This window comes from Microcebus murinus, chromosome X (assembly GCF_040939455.1).
Source record: "Microcebus murinus isolate Inina chromosome X, M.murinus_Inina_mat1.0, whole genome shotgun sequence".
Taxonomy (NCBI): domain Eukaryota; kingdom Metazoa; phylum Chordata; class Mammalia; order Primates; family Cheirogaleidae; genus Microcebus; species Microcebus murinus.
This window is the reverse complement of record NC_134136.1, coordinates 13,785,577-13,806,408: the sequence shown is the minus strand read 5'-3', so window position 1 is coordinate 13,806,408 and position 20,832 is coordinate 13,785,577. Positions and strand designations below refer to the sequence as shown.

Below are 20,832 nucleotides of genomic sequence, written 5' to 3'. Positions count from 1 at the left end.
CATTAATTAAATTTCCATTCAAATATACTAGATCATGCTTGAAGATGTAAGTGGCAGTGAAGTTAGATAGAAGCTCTGTTATCTTTGGAGAATTTCCTATGGTTACATAGGATTCTTTTTTTTTATATGTTAACAAATTGTAAGATTATTTTGTATAACATTCACTTTGAAAATCTCTGAAAACCATTAGGTCAACTCAAGAAATAATTTAGTATCTGAATGAACTCTGAATCACTACATGAAGAAAGATGATAATGAAAATAATTCTCAGTTTTAGTACAGAAAACCAACACTTGGTTAAAAGTCTTGTTTTGTCTAATGACTCTGACATAGGCCTGCTTGGGATTATGGATAATCTCTGTGTTGCTCCAAATTAGGCCAATATGTATGCCCGTTTCATGTGATGGGAGTCTGAATGATACTTGGTAAATTAAAATAATTTTATACTCCTACTTTTCAGAGACTCAATTTTACATAAATGTGTGTCTTTAAAATTCAGAATTTTAGCAATGGTTGAGATTCCATATTAAAAAAACAAACAAACAAAAAAAAACAAAATAGCTTATTTAGTGAGGCCAGGCTTAGACTCAAATAAAATTCTCTTCCAGGGAGATATCCAGGGTACTAGACCACGTCTACCTACAGTTGTTCTGACCCACTGGGCAAGAACCCTCTGCCAAGATCAATGTCTACCTATTTTCCTAACTTCAACCTGCTTATCTCTGAGTTGTTGACTACAGGTAACCTAGAAGCCTGTCACTTGCCTCATATGTTCCCAAGCTAAATGAATTATGTATATACACACACACATATATATTCTGTAGACAACTCCAAATTTGCCCACTTTCCTAGTTGAATTCCTAAACATGTCATCAGGGAAAAATGTAATTTAATTATGTTCAACTATGTAAACTAATAATAAGTTGCTATTAGTATGCTAACTTTTTAAAATAAAGTATCTCACTTGCTTTGACTAATAACTTACAGCAGCAGTTCTCAAAGTGTGATCTCCAAACCAACATCATGAAAATCACCTGAGATCTTGGTAGAATTGCAGGTACTCAGTCCCCAACCCAGATTTCCTGAATCAGAAATATTTAGGATTTAGGGTGGGCTCAGCAATCTGTGTTTTGACAGGACTTGCAGATGATTCTGATGCACACTTACTGATGAATTAAAGTCAGGTGTTAATAATACCATAATTTCTTATCTGAAATTATCTGTTTAAGTTTGATATAAATTCTATTTAGAAACCTTAAATGCTAAGGGAACATAATGCACAGGTGATGGGTCCAAGGAAATCCTTTATTAGTACTTCAATGGTGGGAACTCTGATCACAGGTTTTATTGTAAGTGGCAATAATCTTGCAAATTACATGCAAAATACAGTCTGAAACTAGGCAAATTGGTAGATGCATAAGTTTATAATTTTTATTGATTTACATATTTAGGAACATGTTTAAAGTTTGAGCATGGTAACAGCTACTTCCATATCCTTAACCAAATAATCCTTCACTCGTATCTCATAAGGAACTCCCTTCACCAAAGTTCCAAGATTGGGAAGGAACTGAAATTGAAAATTGTCAGTGGCTGAGCGCGGTGGCTCACGCCTGTAATCCTAGCACTCTGGGAGGCTGAGGCAGGCGGATTGCTCAAAGTTAGGAGTTCAAAACCAGCCTGAGCGAGACCCCGTTTCTACTATAAAAATGGAAAGAAATTAATTGGCCAACATATATATATTAGCCGGGCATGGTGGTGCATGCCTAGCTACTCGGGAGGCTGAGGCAGTAGGATTGCTTGAGCCCAGGAGTTTGAAGTTGCTGTGAGCTAGGCTGACACCATGGCACTCATTCTAGCCTGGGCAACAATGTGAGACTCTTTCTCAAAAAAAAAACAAAAAAAAAAAACAATTGTCAGTTAGGGAAGAGACATCAAATAACAAGTCAAATTGGCTGATTCAATCTTGGCGAATGACGCTGTGAAGCATATTACAGCCATATTATCTTCATATCTGGTGTCACTGCTTTGCTTATAAGGATTATTTCTCAACTATGGCTAGTTATTGCATTTATTTATAGAAGCCTTACAATTCATTTCCTGTTTAGTAGTTTGATTATTCTAACATTTTGGCAAACCCAGTAGTAAGATCTACTACTTTTCCAGATAATAACATTATAACCAAGTATTTTGACCTGATTTAAAGAGATTTAGAAATAAAGTTTTACTGTTTCATACTTTGCTTACATATAATATAGCAGAACTCTTTTGTAACAGGTGCTATTATTAGAATAAAATGTAGTTGGAGTTTTAGTTAAATCATAAAATAGAAGTATCTTTCATAAAATAATTGGGAGTTAGACAATAAATAACAATTACTGTTCCTCCCACTTGCTAGTATTATTAAGAATTTCATTCTCTCTATATTATAAACTTCAGTTGCTGTCCAAAGAGGAAAAAATATTGAATTATAATCATAGTTATCATTTATTTATTGCTTAATCTAATTCATTTAAACATACAGGGAATAATGAGTTTACATTTCACAAATATGTGTGAATTGCTCACATTTTTGCAATTGATTTGTAGGGGCCCAATGTTACTCAGTATTTTTAGACAATGAAAGTTCTCTGGAAACTCTTAAGGTATTATTTAAAGATACTGAGTATTTATTAATACTTAAGCACAAGTTCCATGTTTCTGTATATGAGCTCTATTTTTATATTCTTAAATCAGAATATCTCCAAAATAAGATATTTGAATATTTTTCTAATAGCATTTTTATATTCTGTGTTGGCTCACCATTTTTCATATATTTGGATTATAATCATTTGGGGAAAAAAGCAGAGAATACTGAGAGACTGTGGCTCTTTCTATAATTATACCCCAAATATGCATGACTTTGTATATGTCACAGTTTAGAAATCAGAGTCACAGTGTAGGAACTGTGGGTGGTCTATGATCTGCTGATCAAAGGCCCTTGGTTCATATTTCACACCCACTTATAGTGGGGCCAACATGGGTCAGTTAACGTTTTTTAGTTAAATTACATGACCACTGACTTTCACCGTGACCCTGGTCATTCAATGTGTGCCATTTTTTACAGGGTAAAAATGTCAGTGTGGAGGTTTATGTGTACCTTTTCCCTAGTCCTACAAATACTCAAAACACATGATCTAATGGTGGTAGAGCCCATATCATCATCTTTTACGATAAATAATATATTATTTAGAAACTATATATAGTTAATCCTATCTCCAGAGCCACCAAATTGCAAACCATTGAGTATGGTTTAAATGCTATGCTACAGTAATGGAAATTCAGAGATGCATAGTCTTATGGTCAATTTCAGCCTAAAAATTTTCTGAATACTAAAAAGAAAGCAATAACTTCTGCTGTGTATACTTTGCAGAAGACTGAGAAGCTCAAGTCTTCACTAATACCTGTTCTTGTGCTTAAGTAAAATGTCCATATTTTTCACCAACAGTCCAAGGGCCTTCTGGGCTAGTAGAAATTATGTCATATGGGCCCTGTTTACTAGTAATTTAAAATCAGAATGATGTCTCTGATAGAGTCAACACATTAAAAATAAATATTAAGCTCTGCAGAGTTAAGTACTGTCTTACTCATTTTTTTTGTGTCAGCCCACAGCTTTAACATAATGTGGCTAGAGTAGAGAAGTGCTGTTTGTCTATCCAACATATTTATTGAACACTAATCATATGCTGTGAATGCAGAATTTAATAATTTAATTTAATTAATTCAACAACATTAAGAAAAACTTAAAGATTGCTGTTAAAGAAAGATTAAGAAGTGATGGAGGACCAGGTGCAATGGCTTATGCCTGTAATACCAGTACTTTGGGAAGCTGAGGCAGGAGGATTGTTTGAGACCAGGAGTTTGAGACCAGCCTGGGTGATACTGGCAGTTCCTGTCTCTACAAGAAAATTTTGTGTGTGTCTGTGTGTGTGTGTGTGTGTGTGCTCCAAAAAACTTTACTTACGGGGACTGAAATTTGAATTTTATACAACTTTAAAAAAAATAGTTGGGTGTGGTGGTGCATACCTCTAATCCTAGCTACTTGGGAGGCTGAGGCAGGAGGATCGCTAGAGCCCATGAGTTTGAGCTTACAGTGAGCTATGATGATGCCACTGCACTCTAACAGGCTGCAGAGCATGACCCTGTCTGAAGAAAAAAGTGCTGAAATAAGGATATGGAAAAGATATTACAAAGGCACAGAGGAATGAGTGGCTAATTTTCCCCAGGGGACAAGTGGAGAAAAGGTTTGGAGAGGAGGAAGGTAGGATCAGAGAGCCTTCACAGAGCAGCAGAGTCAGATAGAAGATTTGGTCTCAGGCAGACCTGATTTTAATTAAATATTTTCTACTTAATAGCTGTGAGGACTTGGAGAAAATCACTGAACCTTTCCCAGACTCAACTTTCTTATCTGTAAAATAAAGATAATGTAAATTTTTATAAATTGTTATGAGGGCTAAGTGAATTCATCAAGAGTGTATGCCTGGAGCATAGTGGGCTCTCAATAAATAGTTGTTAATATTGATTGCTATTAAGTTGCATAGTGGCCAGTTGTGGTGGCTCATGCCTATAATCCTAGCACTCTAGGAGGCCAAGGTGGGAGGATTGCTTGAGCTCAGGAGTTGTAGAGGAGATGCTGCCTCTACTAAAAATAGAAAAATTAGTTGGGTGTCATGGGGAGCACCTGTAGTCCCGGCTACTTGGGGGGCTAAGGCAAGAGGATCACTTGAGCACAGGAGTTTGAGGTTGCAGTGAGCTACAATGATGCCACTGTACTCTACCCAGGGCAACAGAATAAGACTCTGTCTCAAAAAAAAAATGTTGCATAGGGAGGCTAAGGATAGGGAAGAGGCAATAACATGTGCATAGATTTGACCATAGTATGAGGTGGCAAATAGTGAAGATGGAATGAAGCTGTAAAGATAGTCAGAAGGCACATGGTGAAAACATTTGCATTCAGAGCAAAGGAGTTTGGATATTTTATAGGAGATAATGAAGAATTACTGAATAATTTTGATAGCTGGGTTGGCAGTGGGGAGGATGGATTGGTGGCAAGAGAGATTATAAATTTAGGGTCAGAAAGACAACAGGGTTTAACATTAGTTTAAGGAAATATTCTAAGAGGTGAACGGAGACAATGGCAGTGGGGATGCAGCAGACATTTAAAAATATTTGAGATAGGATTAAAAGGGCTTGCTAATTTGAAATCTGTGAGAAATAGTAGTCTAGTAAAACCATAGAGTTTTGATTGTTTTTTTAATATGGGAGATATATGTATGGTTATGTGCTAAAGAGAATGTTTAATGAATGAACACATGTGAAGGTTAAATGTTATATATGAAGCAAAGTAATACACTCTACACTCATTCTAAGGTAGGTTCTTAATATTGGTGATACAGTATATTTATTAAATGCACATGACAATGCCAAAGGACAGATTCATTCATTCAGAAAATATTTACTGAGCCCCATTATGTTCCAGGAATTATGCTAGGTGCTGGGGGTATTTAATAAGCAAATATACCATGTGTTGATTGATTTTATGAGGAAAAAGCAGAGCAAGGCTAGAGAGTTATGGGGGTGCTATGTTAGATAGAATGGTCATGGAAGGACTCTTTGAAGTGACATATAATCCGGAAATTAGATGGATGGTGGAGGACATTAATTTCCCTGGAGAAGACTAGGGATCAAATTCAGTGTTGAATAGGTTAAGTTTGTGATATGTTTTGGTATCCAAGTAGAGATGTTGAACAGGCAGTTGCAGGTACAAGTCTTGACTTAAAAAAAAAAGAGTTTGTGGTTGGATATAATTTTGGACATCCTCACATACAGATGGGATTTGAGTCATGGGTCTGGATTAGATATGGGGATACCTAGAATTTGGGGGAAAACAGAGGCGGAGTACTGAGCCCTGAAGTTCCAACAGTCAGAAATTGGCAATATGAGGGGTGAGCCAACAAAGGAAACTGAGAAGTAATGGCCAATTAAGTGGGAGAAAAATGAACACAGCTTTGTTCAGTGGGCCAATTGAAGAAAATGTTTAAAGAAAGAGGAAGTCATGGATTGCATCAAATGCTAGTGAATGTTCCAGCAAGTTGACGTTAATAACAACATGATTTTTGCTGATGGGAAAGGTCCAGTATAGGGAGGAAAATAGATGATGTGGAAGAGAAGAATCAGGGTTGCAGAACAAAGGCTTTCAGTAAGCAAGGGTGGAGGGGATAAGGCTCAGTGTTCAAATGATTGGCTTTAGTTAAGAACAGTGTCAGTTCGGTGAAACAAGTTTATGCGCATGTGTGCACACACTCTCACACACTTTCAGGGTTTATAGCTCTATGCACCCACTACTTTCATTGCTTTCACTTTTACAGAACCATGTCCCTAAAGCTCACTTTCTCCTTGAGATTTTAAGCAGAGTAAGTGGGAGGGCACTATTAGTGATCCTTGTTTGCAATTCAGTGTCAACCTCTGCTTTGTTAGCTTTCCATGCCAGATGGTGAAATAAATGGAGGGCATAGTTCAGTGTTCTCCAGGAGTACACAACAGTCCTAGGTGCAGAAAAGGGACAGGAGTGGCATGTGTTTTACGGAGAACATTAGAAACTTCTCCAAGGTACTGAGCGGGCTTAGGCGCTGTTACAGTTGCTCTAAGTCTCTGTGGAGTGTCAAAGGTGGAATAACTTTTTGAGTTCTGTAGAATTTTAATCAGCAGGATCTTGGTTATTCCTCGTATATGAGGCTGCACTTCATTTGTCTCCGTTATATCGCTAGCGCGCAGTAGAGCGTGGCTTAGAGTAGCAAAGCAGTAAAGCTTGATTTGAAGAAGGCAAAAAATTTATGAATACTGTCACTACAGATCCGATATTCTCGGAGCAGGGTGGGGGAAAGCTTAGCTTTGGACATCCTGTCTTTGTTGCCACGGTACAGTCCAATAAATGGCGTGTGTGTGCATGTGTGTATGTATGTGTGAACAGGAAAAACAGTATGTCACCAATAGTGTAAGGGCAATCAGCGGGAGGATCAGGAGGACAAGGGAGGTGGGGGTTAGGGAGCACAGGTATACTTATTTCTTTTAAATGTGTTTTATCCTGCCTCTAGCTTATAGGAGGCTAATGTATAATGGACTAAAATCCCCGCCCTAGTATTTGTCACTAAATACAGAAATGGGCGTGGTTCGGCGTATAGGACACTTGCTTTTCCTGAGCTTTGCAAGCAGATACTCTTGGAGCCCTCCCAGACACTGAGTCTTCAAGCGTTTGGGAGGGTCCCCTAGTTCCCTCACCCTTTTTGGGAATCCTCCCGCCAGCAAGGTTGCTCCCTAGACCTGAGAGGGCCTGCTGAGCATGTGTGAAGAGAGCCGCGCATGCTCCGTAGAGTGGGCAGGTTTACCAGGGCGATAGCAGTGGATTCTACTACTCTTCACAGCCTCCCCCGCCCAGCAGTCCCCCTCCCCTGTATCTCATCCCCCACCACGCGGTTCCCCGCATCCACCCCGCCCCACTTTCCCAACCCCCTTCACCCCAGGGTGGGGAATCTCCACTGACGTTTGGGTGACGCCGTTGTGCCGCCGCCGTGGGGGGTTCTGGGCGCCGCACAGGTAAAGCCGCTGCTGCCGCCATATTGACAGAGTTGGGGGCGGGGAGGGGGCCCGAAGAAGCGGGGTGGGGGGGAGTCACTGCGGAGCGGCCGTCGTGGCGGCAGCGGCACTGCTGAGCGCGAGCTGAGCGACAACTCTCAGAGAGGCAGCATAGAGTTGTCTTCTCTATGGGAAGCAGCAGCCTTCCACGGCGGCGGCGGAGGCGACCCCCGGCTCCCAGCCTCTGAGGGATCCCGCGGCGAGGGCTACGGTCGCTGAAGAAGGGTTTGGGGGATCATAGCGGCGGCGGGTCAATTCGATAGACGGGATGCACCGCCGCGCCGGCGGTCGACAGCTCCTGTTTGAGTGCTCCTGAAGGGGCGATGCTACCGTTCACTCCTCAGGACGAGCCCTGGGACCAAGAAATGGAGGTGTTCCGCGACGGCGGCGGCGCGAGCAGCGGCGAGGTTAGTGTGGTGGCCAAACGGGCTGGAGCAATCCCCCTCCTTCCCCTCAGGACCCTGCCCAGGGGTGGAGAGAGAAGGGGTGTGGGGCTAGGGAGCGGGGTGCCAGGGCAGGCCGCCTAGAGGCTGCCTCAACTGCGTTTTCGCTCGAGAGCGGGCGGGGAAGAGACAGCGGGCTCCGGTGAGCAGAATGAGTGCAACTGGGGCCCGGGCTCGGCCTTTGGTGGAGCGCCTGCCTCGAGGGCACGCTGGAGTTGTTGTGACTTAAGTTTCTTCACTTTTTGACCCAAAGTGGGACTGGGGGACGCGCGGGGTGCCGCCCCTAACTCCGTATGCATCCCTCTTTCTCCGCTGTGCCCGGTTTGCTTGCTGGGAACACTTTGGGGGACAGCTGTGGACTCCAGCTGGTTGTTGAGCCCCAGGCACTTTAGGAACCCAGCGCAACAAAAACCACAGCAAGGTGACTAAGTTACTCTGGGGACATTTGCATATAGGGTTGAGTATTCCCTGGTAAATTATCTTTCTTAATTCTATGTGGCTTATTACAATTCTTTGTAATGCTCAAGTTGAGTTAAACTGGCAACTTATCTCCAGTCGCCAGGCTTCAAGTGATGTTCTGCTGCGTCCTCTCCCATCCCTTCATTCTACTGCCCTTTTCCTCCACCCCTTCTCCTTTTCCCAAGCACTGTTCCCGCCTCATTGGCCAGTAAAAGAGGACGCAAAGTAAACCCCAGCTCTTACAAGAGGAATCTTTGGTAAGACTTAGTGAGGTTCAACCAAAATATTTTGGTTCTCCTCTCTTCCCACTCTTCTTACTTCTGAAACTGTTCTGGCTGGGCTTTGGGCAGCTGTGCCTTGAAAACTTAGATATGCACAGGTACTTTGTTTTTATTGTTGTTAAAAAACAGGTCAGCATTTAAAAACAAAAACGTGTCTTTTGTGATAGAAAGTCGGATCCTTTTCTGATAACATAATCGACTGCATACTACTCCAGTAGAGGCCACCATACACCTCCTAAAAATAATTGGTGAATGTCAAATTGATTCACAGTAGGATATTTTGAGGTAAGACTTACAATCCTCAACATATCAAGGGTGCAACTTTGTTTTCAAGTAATTACTCCATCCTTTAAGAATACACTTGGACTGTTGTATGATTACCTTGTTCTTTTTTCTTTCTTTGAAAATTTTTTCAACTAAGCTGTTGTTAAGATTACATGCTAGAATAACATGTAACAAGAAATGAAGTGGAAATAAATTTAAAAGTACCCTAAAGTTGAACCATCTATACTTACAGGAATATTTTATTAGTAAATTTAGCAATTCAGAAATATGTTTTAATATTGTACATCTCTTATGAATGGGATAAATGAAGAAAAGTTCATTTCTTCTTGAAATGTGGTATGCTAACTGCTTGCATGAATTTTCTAGCAAGTCTATTGAAGGGGACAGGAATTTTGTTTTATTATTGTATGTAATCTATTGACTTACAGCCACAGGCGTTTAGTTTATAAAAACAGTCAAATACTTTGATATAAGTATGGGATGGGGGTGGGGAGCCTTTCGCATGACTACTATTTTATTATTTTGTTAACTTTGAATGCAGTATGTTTTAAATTGTAATTACCACATATGGTTTTTTTTATTGTTTGCAGTATGTTTTAGGTATTGTAGAGATTTAACAATGGGTCTCTCTACCTCAGCAATTTGGAAAAATAATCGAATGGAAATTGTTAATCCCTATGAAGTAAAACGAAAGGTGAAGGTAATGTGGTGAAGATAGTATTTCTGCCTTCTTTCTCTAAAATAGTTATGATTGGTTAGATTTAACCCTGCAAGTGACTTAATTAAAAATGGTCTAGGTGAAAACTAAATGTTACATTTGAACAGACTCACCTTAGTACTTAGAAAAATTTTGTTTTAATTATATTATTTTGATAAGAAGGAAACAATATTACTTTTGAGAATTTATATTAATTTTAATTACCTGTTTGTTGATGTTGCCTTTAAAAATGTTAACTTTGAGTATGAGCTTTACAACCCTCAATTGTGATAGTTTTTATAACTAAAAGTGTTTTCATTGTAGACTATATATTTTCAAAATGTCCTGGAATCCTTAAAAAATAGGTAAGAATTTGTTGACTTTAATGTCAAAGCAAATAATTTCTGTCAATTTCTGTGTGTGTTAATCTTGGTAAGATTAAAGATTATAGACACTACCATATATTTTGGAGTCTCTTGTATCTTTTACCTGTCTTGCTCGCATGGGTAGTTGTTAACCTTTGAATTATTGTTCAGAAGTGTGTAAGTTGGTTGTTTGAAACACTTAACATGTTCTCCCATGGGAAAAACTTATTAAGAGTAGTTACATTTTTAGCTCAGTACACAATGGCAAGGAATAATGATGAAGAGCCTAACTACTGTTTGTGAAATTATTCTATGGTAAAATGTGTTGAGGTTTCAACAAAAAATTAGCTTGGTTTCAGGGAGAGGTGGAGAATGAGCCTGAACAAGAGAAACTTGGGCTCTTTTGGCTTCTGGGAAGAAAGTTCTTGAAAGAGGGGAAATAGTTTAAGCAGGAAACTCTGATTGTGAGAGCTCTTGCAGGGACTGTCTCAATTAGGTCTATTGGGAAGAGGAACTTCAAAGGGTATCACTCCTCAGGCAGCCACAGTTGTCCATCTTGCCTGGATTCTGTCAGGATCAGGTAAGAGGTGTTACTTAAGGTGGCATGAGTATTGGTCATTCTGGGCATGAGTATTGGTCATAATGACCAGCCTGTTTCAGTAATAGAAACTTTTCACAAGTTAGTGCCATGAACATTACAGTTTATTTATTTATTTATTTTTTGATCAGGGAGTGCCTACTTCCTTGTGGGGGAGTTGATTATATAGTTTTCAAGTTGCATATCATATTAAAACTCTGGTATTTTTATATTATTTCTTTACTGCTACTTTTATTTAAGCAAGTTAGTTTTTTTCCCCCTTGAGACATGGGCTCACTAATTTTGCCCAGGCTGGCCTCAAACTCTTGGGCTGAAGCCATCCTCCTGCTTTAGTCTCTCTGGTAGTTGGGACTATAGGCACTTGCCATGATGACTGGCTAAGCTAGTTAGTTTTTTGAGAATAATGCAGTTCACTGGTAAAATCAGTTTGGGATTAAAGCCACAGACTTAAAAAAATTAACCAGGATAACAAATACATCCAGATTGGGGAAAACTGCTAGTTTCAATAATTTTCATGATACCTTGTAGTAATAAAGGAAAGCACATGAGCTTTGGAGGCACATACATCTGGTTTCCAATCCTACCTCCACCTCATACTAGCTGTGTGACCCAGTGCATATTATCTAAGCTTTCTGAGCCTTAGTTTCTTTATTTGTAAATGGGAGAAAAACCATCATGAAAAGTTGTTATGTAAAGAAAATGAAGTGCTGGGTTTGATAAACTTAGCAAGGTGTTTTCACATAGTAGGTCTCTCGTATACAACAGTTCCTTCTGTTTTCCCATAGTCGTCATCATGCCTTTTTACCTGCCCTTAAACTTTGAATTATTATCAGCTATATTAAAACCTTGGGATTTATAATAGATAGCCACAACCATAGCCCCAGCTTTCCCTATTATGAGCAGTTTTTCTTAAGACCTCCTTCCTAGATCTGATCATTTCATGTAAGTATAGTGGAGCCCTCACTCTGCACATTTGTAATCACGGGGTGATTCAGGGTTAAAATATGGGGTTATATTTAGAAAGACTTTGAAGGATAATAAGACAAGTAATTTCATTTATTATATCAGGCGAATGAGGTGTTTTGTTGACATTTTTTTTTTTTTCCTATTCTGAACTCTTGTTATGGTAGAAATTGCTTGAGTCCATCCAGTGTTTATTGAGAGTACAAGGCACTGTAGCACATAGTGCTGTAATGTGAAATGCCTAAAAATATACCACAGAGTCCCACCATACTGCCACAGTTTTAAGACAGGCATGTGTGGAAATTGTTACTATAAAACACAAGGCCATCAGTAATATGGTGATGATGATGGCTTAGGGATGGATCTGGTATGTCCTTGCAAAGGAGGGAGAATTTGAGCAGGGCATTAGAGAGTGGCAATATTTTCACAGACAGAGATGACAGGGGTATATTTCAGGTCGGTGGGGACAACATAAACAAAGGCATGAAGGTGTTCTGAAAGACAGAGGAATCTGATACTGCTATGATATAAGTCTGTGGTGTGGGAGCAGGGATATGGTATGAGATAAGATAAGAAATGTATTAAAGGTAGGCTAGGCCCAGTTTTTGTGGGACTTTTAAAGCCATTTTAAAGGTTCAATTTTAGTTTATAAATGGGAGCTGCTGAAGGTTTTTGATGACATGAATGACATCAGATTTGTGTTTTGAAAAATAACTGATAGTATATAGGATTAATTGGAGTGGGGGAGATATTTAAGGTAGGGAGTATCAGATAGGAGACTGTTGTATTAGTGGAAATAGTGAGATTTTTGAGCTAGGACAGAAGGGGAAGAAAGAGATGCCTGATGTGAGAGACCTGGCAGAAGTAGAATATTTAGAATTTGGTAACTGATTAGATATTGAGGAGTAAGAGGGGAAAATAAATAACTGAGATGAGCATTGTGGTAGGAGTTAATTCAATTTAAGAAACATTTAATGCACACCTGCCAATATAAGTCTCTATACTGTCTACTCAATGGGTACAAAGATAAACAGATCTTTTCAGCATAGGGAGACAGAAAGCTAAAATGAACTCCCCCCTTTCTAATATTGTCTTAAACAAAGCAGACCACTAAAAATTTATGGTCATGCTTGCAATGCTTAAAATCTTTGCTACCAAAGGTGAGTGCACTTATTACTAGCCAAAAAGTTTTTCATGCTTTTTAAATGGGCCTTAGGCCTATAATTCTTGTTTCACCAACATTAAATAGTCATCAGCCCTTGGGTACGGAGGGCTGTTCTGAAAATAGTGACCAGTGCTTGCTTCTGGAATGTGTAAAAAAGAGCAGGGACACCTTTATTTCTTGTATGCTTTCACCAGGTTTATTTGGAATAGATATGGGGGGAGGGATCAGTAGGGCCTGGGCCCTCCCTGACACAGATGCCCTCTCAGTTTCTCCAAGTCTGTCTTTCTTTAAAACATTAACTGCCATGTGAATTGTAGTTAACTCATGCTGGTTTTGAGCCCTGGGCCTTCTGAAGTAAAACCTGGGTAAAACTCTGCAACTGGTTTGTGAAAATCTTACTTGTTGATGTTCTTATTGTTACAATTAATGTTGACAATTTAATTCTAAAAATATGGATTAAAGGAATAGAAGTCAATAAATGTTGTTTTTCTATTTATGTTTATCTTTAAATTACACTTAAGACTAACAAGTCAAGAAAAACACTTTACCCTTATGAACTATTTTTTCAAGTTTTCACATTACTTTTTACATTAATTTCAAGTTTTTATATTACTTTTTAATTGAAAAAACACAGAAAACAATAAAAATAACATTTTTCATTAAATTGGAAAGGATCATTTTGTTTTCAAAGTTTTTATTCTATTTTTGTAATAAATCACCATGGTCCCAATGGGGAAAAAATGTTGTTAGTGTGGCAGTCAGTGTGTTAAACCAGTCTGATCTAGAAATATGCAGGTCAGTTCTTTCAGGGCAGGGCCTCTGTATTTCTCTATCTTGATAAGTTAATCAACAGAGTGAATCATTACCTTGCTGTTCCATAATAAGGCCTGCCAATGGTATAGTTGCTTTATTGAGGCTTATTGCTTCAATACTCACCCTCTCATAATCTCTCTTATCTATAATTTTGATGAAGAAATACAAGATTTTTTCCGTCTTCCTGTCATTTCTTTTTTGGTGGGTGTTGTCATTGTATTTAACAGAAGTTCTGATGATTTGGTAAGCATGTGGAATCTTGAGGTAAACATTTTATACTTTGTTAGAATTTGCTATATAATGTTTATCTGTTTATGTTATTTCCAAGGATTATTTACTGTTCTTGTTGATATTTTTTTTCTTTGTGTATTTTCTTTTGTTTTTGTATGTTTACTTGGCTTTTGGTGGTAAAAGAGTTGGATGGGAGAGAGATTTAGAGCTAAACTTAATCTGGCTTTTGCAGATAATGGAGATGTTTTCTGAATTACCCTGGAGGCATTCAGTGTAACTGATTTTACTGCTAAATTTTAACCTGTTATTTGTACATTTAAAGCAGATACTGCTCTCTCTCTCTCTCTCTCTCTGTGTGTGTGTGTGTGTGTGTGTGTGTGTTTGAGAGAGAGAGACAGAGAGAGAGAGAGAGAGAGAGAGAGAAGGAGGCAGGCAGGGAGGTGGAGAGAGGAGAGAGAGGAGAGAAGAGGGTGGCAGAGTGCATATATGTTACTTATGCCTTGCTTCATTTCACAAAGTATTGGAGACAGTTTACGAGAAATATAATCCAGTAACAAACTATTGATATTCAGGGTAAGAGAAAACATAGAGTAAAAGATCTAGGGAAAGGGTGGACAGTGGGAATGAAGGATGAAATAAGACACAGGTAAGCAGGCTTTAAGGGTCTACTATATGTTTAAAATATAGTTGAATTGTAAATTTGGTCTTGAGTTACTCTGGGCTGGTTGTTCTTAACTCTGGTGTATATTAGATTTACCTTGGAGTTTTAAAAAATTATCCATGCCAATGCTCCACTCATAGAGATTCACATTTAACTGATCTGGAGGGGGGTGTTCTGGACATCATTCCCCAGATGATTATGATGTACAGCCAGGTTAAAGAACAGCTATAGGCCAAAGTTAAAAGAAGTAGCCATATAGTTTTTGTTGTTCAACAAGATCAATAAAAAAGCATATCAGTCCCTAAACTAGCAATGAGCTCTACAATAAATTTTCAGTGTGTTTCATTCTGTTATTGCTTTAAGATGTGCCCCTCAAAAGAAGATGTTTGAGCTGTCTTGCATTCTCTTACTGTTTAGTTTTGAGGATTTTTTTCATTAGCGTAAAATCAAAATTTTAGCGTACTAGCTGATTTTGATATAGTTTAGCCGTATATAATAATTAGGTTAAGTGTACTTATACTCATGTGCCTTATTATATATACTAGCTAAGTAAGGGGATAGCGACACTGTTTTGAATAACATATATCACATTACATCTCTAAAACAATTTTCAAAGGCTACTGTTAATTATCATTACTATATGACCCCTCTGCTTTTCTTATAAAATGGTTGAGGACAAATTTTAAGAGGAAATATAGCAATTTTAACACCCAATATACTTTTTTTTAAATTTCAGAATATTACAGGGGTACAACTACTTTGGTAACATAAATTGTGTTTGTACCACCTGAGTCAAAGCTACAAGCATGCCCATCCCCCAGACAGCATGCATAGCACCCATTAGGTGTAAATTTACCCATCACCTCTTACTCCCCGCCTGATCCCCAATGAATGTTACTTCATGTGTGCACATAAGTGTTGATCAATCAGTACTAATTTAATGGTGAGTACATGTGGTGTTTGTTTTTCCATTCTTGTCATACTTCACCCATCAATACATAAGTTTATTGATAAAATGTGGTATATGTATACCATGGAGTACTACTCAGCCATAAAAAATAGGGAATTAGTATCTCTTGTATTATCCTGGATGGAGCTGGAGCCCCAAGGTAAATATTTTATCTGAAAAGACATTGAAATCCATTCCATTTAATAAATGTATTTAAACTTAAGGGAGAAAGAGATGTGGCATTTATTGAACATGTACAATGAACCAGACAATACTAGATGCTCACATAGATTGCCTCATTCAGTTTTATTCATTTTTCAAAAATAGCTTGGTATGATAGTGTCTCTTTTTTAACAGATGGGAAAGATACATGCAAATCAGTGGGAGCTGCATCTGGAATTTGAACCTAGATTATATTAAATTCATGCTTTTTTCTCTATACATTGCTATCTCCCCGATAAGGACAATATTGAAAGTAAGGACAGACTATAGACAAGTTGTTGACAGTCATATCAGATTAGCAATCACATCGCTGATTCAATAGCCAGACATGTCTACTGATATAAATAAAGGTCAACAAAATCCCAGCAATGATGTTTTTTTGTTTTTGTTTTTTGTAGACATAGACAAGCTTATTGTATAATAAAATCCATGTGTAAAAGCACAGGACCTAGAAGCTCTAAAACAATTTTTAAAAAGAAAAATAAAATGAAAGAAATTGCTCTACTGGATATGAAGCTTTACTATGTAGCTGTAATTAAGACAGCATGGTATTGGTGAAATGATAGACACATAGACCAATGGAACAACATAGAGAACCCAGAAATAGACCAAACAAACGTGCTCGACTAAATTTTGAGAAAAATACAGAAACAAAGTTTAAGATCAGTTTTTAAAATCTGAGGAAATTTTAGGAGGAAACATGCTTTTTTTCCCCAAAAATTAGAACTTAAAATTTATTTGTACTTCCTTACTGAGGATTCTTGGGAAATGATTACATAAAATATTTTTACTGTTTTCAACTATATACTTGAAATTTGTCATTAAGATATAAGTAGGCAAAAACAGAACATGAATGCTCCTAAAAGCATAAGCTGTATGAAAGGTGAGTTTATGGGTTTATTAAACTTCCCAGAGGATCAGAGCAGACAAAACTTCAGAAAATGAAAGATAAAAACTTTATATGATGGGTTATGTGGACTGAATATCAGGTTGCATATTACTTTTATTTTTTCTTAAATACAGCATCATGAGAGAGTTTGGGGGTATGTGATAAAGAAATTGTATTAATTGAGAATAGCCATAATTCAGAACTAAGCGAAATGGATAAGCCTTTTGGTCTGATTTGATAAAAGTCCATTGTGTTCATGATTGTTCACCTGGAGCAGCTGCAATGACAAATAAATGTGGTCAGAAATAATTCCGTTTCAAACTTATATGGGCATATACAGAAAACCATACATTGATTATGTAGATATATACTAGAATAATGGAATATACATAGAAATAATTTGTATTTGATTTTATAATATATTTTACAAATGGAGAAGAGTATACCTTCTGGTCCAATCATAAAACATTTGTGTTTATCATATGTAGAGCAATCATGTAAGAATAAATGAATACTTACAGAACTTCTGAAGGGAAGTCAATATATATTTTCAGAAAAGACAAAATCATTTAGCAACTTCATATCTATAAACAATATTAATTTGATTTGATTTGGTCCTTATAATGTTGTATATAACAGTAGTTTTTTATTTTATTGTTGTGCAGTATCCTATTTGTGTGAATGCACCACAGTTGGTTTATCTGTTAATCAGTTGAAGGACATTTGGGTAATTACCAGCATTTGTTGATTATGAATAAAGCCATTATACACATTTGAGTGCAGATTTTAGTTTTAACATAACTTTTCATTTATGTTGAGTAAATACTTATGCGTGGGGTTGCTGTATAAGAGTCCCAATTTCTTTGAACACTTGCCAGCACTTGGTATTGCCAGATTAAAGTTTTTAAAAATAATTTAGCCATTCTAATGGGAGTGTAGTAGTATCTAATTGTGATTTTAACCTGTAGTTCTCTAATGACAAATGTTGCTAAGCATTTTTTCATGTGCTTATATTTTCTCTGGTGAGTTGCCTTTTCAATTTTTTTGCTTTTCTTTAAAGTGGGCTGTATCTTACTATTGAATTTTGAGAGTTCTTTATTCTGGACAAGTCCTTTATCAGGTATTGATTTACAAATATTTTCTCTCATTCTGTGGTTTGTGTTTTCTGTTTCCTTAACAAAGAGTAGAGGTTTTTGATCTTAAGTCCAGTTTATCAATTTTTCAATTTTATGAATCATGCTTTTGGTGCTATATCTAAGAAATCTTTGCTTAATCCAGAGTTACAAAAATTTTCTACTCTGTTTTCTTCTAGAAGTTTTTTAGTTGTATACCTTAACTTAGGCAGTTTGTCTATTTCTAGTTATTTTTTTCTATGTGGTGAACAGTATGCATTGAGATCTACTTTATTAAATATGGATGTCCAGTTCTGGCATCATTTGTTGAAAAGACTTAAATGTTCTCCGTTGAATTGCGTTTACACTGCATCAAAAATCATTTTGTCATGTATATGGTTTTCCTAATAATTTTAATGAATTAGACTTATAGAACCTCAGAACTACACTTACTGAGCATAGATATATGGTTTTAATAAAATTCTTGAGGTTATTTCTGTATGGGGTTTAATGAAATATTATTTATTAATAGATAAAATAATTTCTATGATGTACTTGTAGTCATTAATTTTCAAAATATTAAGTGATTCTTTTTAGCCTCCTTTAAAGATGAGGAAACCTAATGGTGCTGTAATTTTTTATGTGAACTTTCTCACTCTGCAGTGATACTTTTCTGCATATCTCCTTCCCTACATCTATACATTACTCCCCATTTATTATGCAGTAGCTAGTGGCCTGTTAGTTGTTTAGTACTAGACATGAAAGCTACAATACTAAACTTCAGCTCATATTCTAGAAACTGTTTATTTGCCAAGAAAATGGGAGCCTGGAATGTTGGGGCTTTGTTAATCATCATTAACATAGACTTGTTTTTGTTCTTTTTTAAAAAAAATATTTTATTTTTTAAAATTGACAAAAAGTATACATTCCTTTTGCTCTTAAGAGGAGAATGACATTAGTTCTGTGAGAAACATTTAACTACCTTTTTAAAGCCTAAATGATACTAGGGGCCTCATGCCTTCCTATGTGAAAGAGGAATTATAAGAATAATGTAGGTTGGGGTTGTATTGAGAATATTGTGCTAATTAAGTTGGCTGCTATTTTTAAACTTAAGGAAGAATAAACAATTAGTTTGCCATCTCAGATTCTTTAAAAACTCAGAACAGCATAGAGGTTAAGAGCAAGTGCTCTGAAGCTAGAATGCCTGAGTTTAAATCCTGGCTCCTCCGTTTATTTACTGTGTAACTTTGAGAAGTTACTTCTCTGTACCTTACTTGGTTGCTCTTATCTGTAAAATGGGGATAACAGTATAACATAGTATGTGTAAAGCACTTTGAAGAGTGTCTTTTCCATTGTAACCACTCAGTAAATGTTAGTTATTATTACTTTTAAATGTATCTCATCTGTAATCTGAGTTGTTGAAGGTTAACAGGTTTCCAATTAGAAAAAAAAAAATCAATTGGCTGGGCGAGGTGGCTCATGCCTGAAATCCTAGCATTTTGGGAAGCCAAGGCGGGTGGATTGCTTGAGGTCAGGAGTTTGAAACCAGCCTGAGGAAGAGCGAGACCCTGTCTCTACTAAAAATAGAAAGAAATTAATTGGCCAACTAATATATATAGAAAAAATTAGCCAGGCATGGTGACACATGCTTGTAGTCCCAGCTACTCAGGAGGCTGAGGCAGCAGGATTGCTTGAGCCCAGGAGTTTGAGGTTGCCGTGAGCTAGGCTGACACCACGGCACTCACTCTAGCCTGGGCAACAAAGTGAGACTCTGTCTCAAAAAAAAAAAAAAAAAAAAATCAATAATTGCATGATGATTTTAAGCATCCTACATAAATATGTATTAGTGTTTCTTTTTGTTTAAAGGAACTTTATTCACAAATACACATTTCTTTTGACCATTTGATTCTCCATGTGGCTTTAACTTTGAAACATTGCATTCTTCCTTGATTAGCTATAGTAAGGCTGTTGTATTTTTTCTTATTTATTCCTCAAGAGGATAGTGCTACATTCACTGAGCCTCTATTTTCTATATTCACCAAGCTCCTGTTTTCTGTCATCTGTTGACTCCTGATTTTCTCCAGTCAGTCTTTTGACAGCAAGTGTTTATCAATAGAATAAAAAACACATATCAGGTAGCATTTGACCTCAAGCTAATAGTTGTATAGTAGCTATCTACTTTTGGCCTTTCCCTACGTAGAAACCCATTTGGTTATTTTCAAATTCTTTTTTTCTTTTCTCTCCATTTTATTGAAGTGACAAAATAAAAAAGAAAGAAAAGTAATACGATGTAAGATGTTTAGGAACTGTGACTCACTAGGACAAATAGGTTTCCTGTCACTAGCTTGCTGTGTGCTTTTTAGGTGTTATTAATTTTTCAGTTTCGGCCGGGCGCTGTGGCTCACGCCTGTAATCCTAGCTCTTGGGAGGCCGAGGCGGGCGGATTGCTCAAGGTCAGGAGTTCAAAACCAGCCTGAGCAAGAGCGAGACCCCGTCTCTACTATAAATAGAAAGAAATTAATTGGCCAACTAATATATATATAAAAAATTAGCCGGGCATGGTGGCGCATGCCTGTAGTCCCAGCTACCCGGGAGGCTGAGGTAGAAGGATCACTCGAGCCCAGGAGTTTGAGGTTGCTGTGAGCTAGGCTGATGCCACGGCACTCACTCTAGCCTGGGCAACAAAGTGAGACTCTGTCTCAAAAAAAAAAAAAAAAAAAAAAAAAAAAAAAAAAATTTTCAGTTTCTTCATATATAAAATGGAAATTAATGTGTTTATGAGTATTTTGAGAAGTAAAACAATTGTACTTTGTATGTAATGTTTGACATGAATAATAAAGTTATTGTTCTTTTCAAAAAGTAACTAAAGATTTAGGTATCCTACAAAAATGCTTATTTTACCCTGATAAATAACTCAATAGACGATTTAAACTTATTTTGTATCCTCAAGTAGTATTTCAGTAAAATTACATGAACCTCATATTTCTAAGAGGTTACTACAGTGAGAAGAATTACTACTGAAGAATGCCAT

The 20,832-nt window shown here is 37.3% G+C and overlaps 1 protein-coding gene across 2 annotated transcripts in view; it reads left to right on the top strand.

The window, feature by feature from the left end:
• Positions 1–7,718: 7,718 nt before the first annotated feature.
• Positions 7,719–20,832, top strand: part of RPS6KA6 (ribosomal protein S6 kinase A6) — a 135,063-nt gene continuing 121,949 nt past the window's right edge. Inside the window, exon 1 of one of the 2 annotated variants that reach the window (XM_012738662.2) lies at positions 7,719–8,075. In XM_012738662.2, the coding sequence (XP_012594116.1) occupies positions 7,992–8,075 (84 nt within the window). In that variant the 5' untranslated portion in view covers positions 7,719–7,991. The other variant, XM_020284931.2, reaches the window with a different exon arrangement.